The sequence below is a fragment of the Alosa pseudoharengus genome, unplaced genomic scaffold, assembly GCF_046254945.1.
Source record: "Alosa pseudoharengus isolate Yale_2024_CS ecotype anadromous, Long Island Sound unplaced genomic scaffold, YU_APseudo_1.1 YU_APseudo_1.1_scf_23, whole genome shotgun sequence".
Taxonomy (NCBI): domain Eukaryota; kingdom Metazoa; phylum Chordata; class Actinopteri; order Clupeiformes; family Clupeidae; genus Alosa; species Alosa pseudoharengus.
The window spans coordinates 10979164-10985453 of record NW_027468685.1 but is presented as its reverse complement, the minus strand read 5'-3'; the positions used below and the strand labels follow the sequence as shown (position 1 = coordinate 10985453).

The following is a 6290-nucleotide window of genomic DNA, read 5'->3' as shown; positions in this document are numbered from 1 at the left end:
TTGAAATACATCCTGCCATCTGCATATTATACAAGTTCACTCAGTCTCTAAGTGGTTTGGTATAGGTCATTGTAAACCAGATGTCAAAAGAGTCAATACCACAAGCAAAGGTGTCCTAATATCTTAGGGCTATAAGGTCTAATCAAATACATTTTAATTTAATTATTAGGTCCAAAAATCAATTGTCGTCAGCTTTTTTCTCTCTCTCAAGAGAACGTGCTAGTGGCTGAGTCACGAAACTGTAGATGTTTGAGCCAAATTAAATAGGTACACTACCTCTTTAAATTAGAGACCGCTTGTAACTGTCACTGTGGTTAGCTTCGTCTAGATCTGACCGCCTTCCAATCCACACTTGCACAGCCAGGGCTGGGGCATAGCCTGAAGTGGCAAACGACAGCCACAACTAAATAACAGCTTGTGAAAAATAGCCGATGGCAAGCGCGTTTCCCGTTCAGAGCGCATGTGTGGACATTATGGACTTACTACTCTTTACTTCAGCCAGTTAGGAGAATCTGGAAACTTTGCGTCTTGGAAATCCGCAGGTGCAAGACGAAGGTTACACCTGCTTGGCTACATATTGGCTACTAAATTTCACTAACCCTATAAACTACTCTTTGTCAGACATCCTTGCTTGGCCGTTACACTTCTTGACTTGGTTACTGGGTAGGCTACAGGGAACGTGTTTCTTCCTCTACGTCGTGTTTGCGTCCAGCAATTTCGCTTGTCACGATGTACCAGTGTCCTGTTGCAGGGTGAATTAGTTTGTTCAGGTTGTAGGCTACCCTACGTGTTGCACCTCCAGATGATAATCGTCTCTGTATAGGTGGACCCGCGCGGTCTCCGGGACTCATTTTATTCCCATCTGCTGCCAGGGAAGTAGCATGGGAAATCAGGTCGACAAGCTGTCACATTTAAGTTATGCTGAAGTTCCGACCACGGATCCGAATGGATTGGACACGGAGGAGGACGGTCCAAGGATCGGGGTATCTTATATTTTTTCAAATGATGATGACGAGTTGGAGGACAATGTCGATGGACCAGACCTGGACCAGAATCAGGAAGAAAAACACTATGATAAGCGCAACGAAGTAGAGTGTGCCATCTATAACAGAGACGAATGTATTTACGAGAAAAGTGTCATAGCCATAGACATGGAAACGTACTCCCCTGAGAATTTACTGAACAAATGCAAAGCAGGGGACCTGCTGGAGTTCGTGGCAACCAGCCAGTATCCCCAGTGGGTTGTCTACGTCGGGGACTTTCAAGTGGTTCACCTGCACAGGGCGGAGGTGAAGAACAGTTTTCTGACGGATGCGAGTCAGGGAAGGAGGGGTCGAATTGTAAACGATTTCTACAAATTCAAGCCACTTAGTCCGGAGATGGTTGTACAGAACGCCATGGAACAGGTGGGCGCCAAAGACCGGGAACTCAGTTGGAGAAATTCCGAATGTTTTGCTGCTTGGTGTAAATTTGGTAAGCGTGAATTTAAAATGGGTGGTGAGATACGAATCGGAAAGCAGCCTTATCGTTTAAAAATAATCTTGCCGGAAAAACAGACGCACGTACTCGAATTCCAGAGTTTGGAAGACCTAATCATGGAGAAGAGGAGGAATGACCAGATTGGAAAGGTTGCTATGATTCAGGAGCTGGCCAACCACCTCAGCAGTGTCGGGAGTATCAGAAGTGACCCAAACGCACACTGATGCAGTCAGTAGGCTTGTTAGGGGTGAGCTGTGATCTTGCCCATTAATAAAACCTGTGGATGATATTTTTAAAATAATCTTTTTTGATGAAAAACAGCCGATTACAAAATAGGATATCTTAATTTAAACAAAAAGTAGACAAGCTTTGTGATAAAAGCCTGCTCCACAGCCTGATACATTTTAAATACATAGAGGATGATCCTGGCTGAACTCTACAGTTATTACAATCTGCTGTTAAAAATGTTGAGCAAAGCAAATAATGTTTATTTGGTTTTATTTATGTCTCAGTTTCAAGTAGGTTTGAACTAAAAGATGATTCAGGTTATCAGTTAGAGTGTGAGTCAGCAATAGGCCTACCTGTTGGTTGTAGTCTGTGGAAGTCTACCAGCAACAGTTCATTTTCTGTTTAACATTTTTTTCCCACTGTGGCTGTCAGAGTTTCTGTGAAAACCATGACAAAACCATCAGGGTATAAAATCAAACCACTAGTCTTTTTTCAGGGCATTTGTAAGCCAAACAATGTCACAATAAACCAAGGGAAGCAAATGAGTTATGAAGTGTTGTTTTGTGCAAAGAAAAATGACTATTTTCAATATAATTGTTATGATGGAGAATAGGGATAAAAGACTTGCTACGCATAACAGAATCCATTACACTGTTATGCAAGGTTCTTGCTTCTTATGTGTGTGTTTGTATAGAATATGTAACTGTATTTGCTTTCATCTATTTGCTTTCATTAACAAAATATCCAACTTAGATGCCGGTTGCATCTCTATCTCACACTTTCATGCCTACTGCCATGGTGCCATTTCCAGGATGAAATCATCTTTAGTGACAGAAAGGATGGGCTGTAAGGCAAAACAGACCATCTCCCACTCGTATTTCTGTTAAAGCTTGTCAATAATGATTATGAATGGCAAGCCCTTTGAGGATCTGTCATTACAAACAAAGCCAAAACAGCCGTTCAACTCGGTTCATCGCAAAATAAATCCCCTGCACACAACATTACTGGGACAAGTTGGCCTGTTGTCAACACAGCAATCCTGAAGGTTCCTTTCCAGACAAAACTGACCATCATGTCTTTAAGAAGGTAATCAGCCACACTCACAAAAACACAGCTGCTTTTATATTTTTGAGAGAGCAAAAAGTGTGCAGAGACAAATCACAAGGTGATTGCCCAGTTCAGTACTCCACACACAAAAAGCAGAGAGGGATTCACCTTCTAGCCATGCCACAGACAAAGCACCTTGGAATGGGCAGTGTTAGTGTGTGTGTGTGTGATTTGGGCCTAATCTTGGCGTCTCAGCAGCACTGGGCAAACAGGCGGACGCTGGGAAAGGAATGGAAGTAATTACAGCTGCCACACTGAGTGAGTAATGGCTACCCACAAAGGCAACAAGGCCCTCTTTGTGCATCACTTTAGCGCCACTGCTAACTGCCAAGGCAGAAACAGCTAACCCCTCTCCTTCCCCTCTCGGCCCCCCTGGCTTAATGAGCCGGGTGTCGTGACGTAGGCAGGAGAGTGCTAGATGCTTTTTTGGTGGCACTCGTTATTGGAGTGATTTGTGTCCTGGCTTTGTGCCTCCTCTCTCCTGTGGCAGTGGAGGCGATACAGCCGGCTAGCCGAGGAGGACTACAGGTGGTCTTTTGTGTGGGCTGGTTGTTGTTGTGTTGGTGCACTATTGGTTGGTCATTCTTAACTGGATTGTTTTTTTTTTTTCCCTGAGAGGACCAGGCATTTTTGCTGATCTGTTGTGTTGTGTTGGCCAGTCCGAGATGATTTTTGCCAAACCGCAGGGTGGATTGCCCACCTCCTCCAATTGAGACTCTCATCTTTGAGATGATACTGATTACACATCAAGTGGACGGTGTATTTGTGTGAGTGTTCGGAGCACTTGTTTTAAAAATGTGTTCATTATTGACCTCCCTGGCCATTTCAGCAGCTAGATGAGAACTGGGCAGGTAGAGAGTGGGACTCGTGTGTATGTTGGGGGAGGTGTCATAGCTGTCTTATTATCTTTCGGCCATTAGCTCAGCAGCATGCATGCCAAACCCCAGAGTGAGATTAGTTTGCCACGGACTGAGGCAGTGGACCATGATTTTCCTGTGTGAACACCAGTCAACTTTTTCCCATTAGCATATTTTATCTCACCATCAAAAACCTTCCTCATCACCCACTCCAATTATCATATATTATCTTCATACCTGAATAATTTTTGTCCTCCTCTTCAATTTTGTAGGGTTTGTCATGCCTTATCACCCCAAGCGTTGATAATACTTCTGTAATAGTATTTAATGATGTCCTTTATTTACCATTTCTGCCTCACTTATCAGAAATGGTCATAAGTGTCCCCTTTAATAATATACCCTATGGCGTACTTGCGAAAAATCTTCTTAATTCTGATAAGCCAAGTGTAAAATTATGCAAATGTTTTTTGTGGCAGAAATAAGTCTTTGGTCCTTTTTCAGATGTCTAATGATAACATCTATACATATTGTAAAAGGTCTTCTCAGTGCAAGATCAATGCAATGACACTACCACTCAGAATTCTTTGTATCTGTCTCAATGATACAATAAGTAAACTGAAAAACAAGACTTGAATTTGGTTCTTTTAGTGCCTCTTGGCTTGCTGTACTTGTCCATCATTCACATAGTTCTTTTATCAGCAGCTTGAGAGGCAGAGGAGCTGGGCTACTGGAGGTAATGAACAGGAAGGAAGTACTTCAAGTCTATTTGCATTTCCCACTATTCAGGCTCAGTTGATTTCTTGCTGCCAAACCTGTAAACAAGAGGCCCCCAAGATAATGATGTTGTGAAACTAAGCAAATTATACTAAAGAAATGCCAATTTTCATGGCACACAGACACGCACCGTCAACTTGAAACTTGTATGTGGAGAGGCAATTTGTTTTTTAGGAAGAAGAAAATGGGACAAGGCTTCATGCCAATATGATGATTTTGATTATGTTAAGATTTATGAGATGGTGCGGACATCAGAGTTGTTGACACAGAGGGAGATGATGATTGAGAGGACCTGTTAGAGGACATCAACAATGCATGGCTGGAAATGTCCACATTCAGAATTTCTCTTCACTGTCAAGGTTTAAGGGGAAATCATATCCACAGTGTGATAGATTGTGTATTCAAGAAGAATTATAGTTAGTTAGTTTATTTGTCCTTACATAGGAAATTTGTTTTCACATACCATACAAGCCTCACAGACATGAAATACATAGGTACACACAGTTACGGTTCTTCACCCACCACCCTGTTACCACATACCCCACCCCACCCAATTATGAGTGTAAAAAGTGAGTTTGTCTCTTTAAAATTGTGGGTTATCTTTTTAAAGTGAAGCAAATGATGTAATTTGACTTGTACAGAGGTTGTAATAATTCAGTAACCCAAAACAACACTGAGTGGGAGTGATCAAGTAAAATAGCACATTTCCTGTTTTTTTTGTTTCTAAGGCAGCAGTTCAAGTTTGTGTTAGAACTGGATTGAAGACATAATTATGATGTGCAACATATATCTAGAATGCGTTCGAATGCCAAAACCTCTCACAGTGTTCCAAACTGTCAAAAGTTGACCAAGACAGATGGTCTCTCAATGCTTAAACAATACAAAATTATCTGAGTACTTCAGCATCAGCAGGGACCAAACCTAAACAGAAAACTTGAGTGAAAAAGGCCTAATTAACTCACATTTAGTTCCTATCAGTTTATGAAATGTCTAGCCTGTCTCCAACTTGCCTTTGCACTATGTGCTTCTATTCCTCGTGTCTGTCACAGGGATTCCTTCCTTTTGTTTGCCTGGTGACTACTTGAATGATATCTTTGTGTGTTCACTTGGATGTTATGGGCAAAGTGACAGGAGCCTGGTCTCCTGGGCTGTTGTCTTCAGCTCAGAAACCTAATCGAATTCTTGGTATCCAGCCAGGCATGTCACGTCATCAGCGGTAACTAGCTTCGCTCTGACGGCCAAGCACTCTTGTTATTTTTAGAATATTATTATATCGATCAGTTGGATTCATGCTCCACAACAAGTGCTGTCTGTGCCGGTATTCTGCTGCGCAGTTTCAATTTTTTTTTTTAGCCGAGCTCAGGTGTTCCGTTTCCCTCGGTGGCAGCGCTGGGGTCAGGCAAGAGTCTGTTCCTGTCAACTACTGTACACCAACCCCCCCTTCTCTTTCATACTCTTCATGTCCTCTCTTTATTTATTTTTCCATTGATGATGAAACTTTCCTGTGAGACAAAAACAGTGTCTGTGGTTTCTATCAACCATGGAGACAACAGGTCTTAAAACTTTCAATTCAAGACTAAGACTATAGGTAGGGCCTACTGCAGGACCTTGGAGCATGTATGCCACGCTGGCTTTAACACCTGTGCAAGTAATCAACATGCAGGAGAGAGCTATGGAAGGTCATCTAGGTAGCTCTCTAGCTCAGATAAATAACAGGCTCAGCATTTATGAGAGCTATTTTTTTCTTCATCTCAATGTTCTTACTGTCAAGATTTGTAGTAGGCAATTAGTGAGGAATACTGGACTAGTCTTTAATTTTCTGACACGCATAAACGAAGCATTGCA

The 6290-nt window shown here is 42.1% G+C and overlaps 1 protein-coding gene across 1 annotated transcript; it reads left to right on the top strand.

The window, feature by feature from the left end:
* lratd2a (LRAT domain containing 2a) lies at nucleotides 1-2249 on the top strand. Its single transcript, XM_076301439.1, has one exon. It carries the CDS (start codon nucleotides 882-884, stop codon nucleotides 1701-1703), a length of 822 nt encoding a protein of 273 aa, XP_076157554.1. The 5' UTR covers nucleotides 1-881; the 3' UTR covers nucleotides 1704-2249.
* Nucleotides 2250-6290: the final 4041 nt, after the last annotated feature.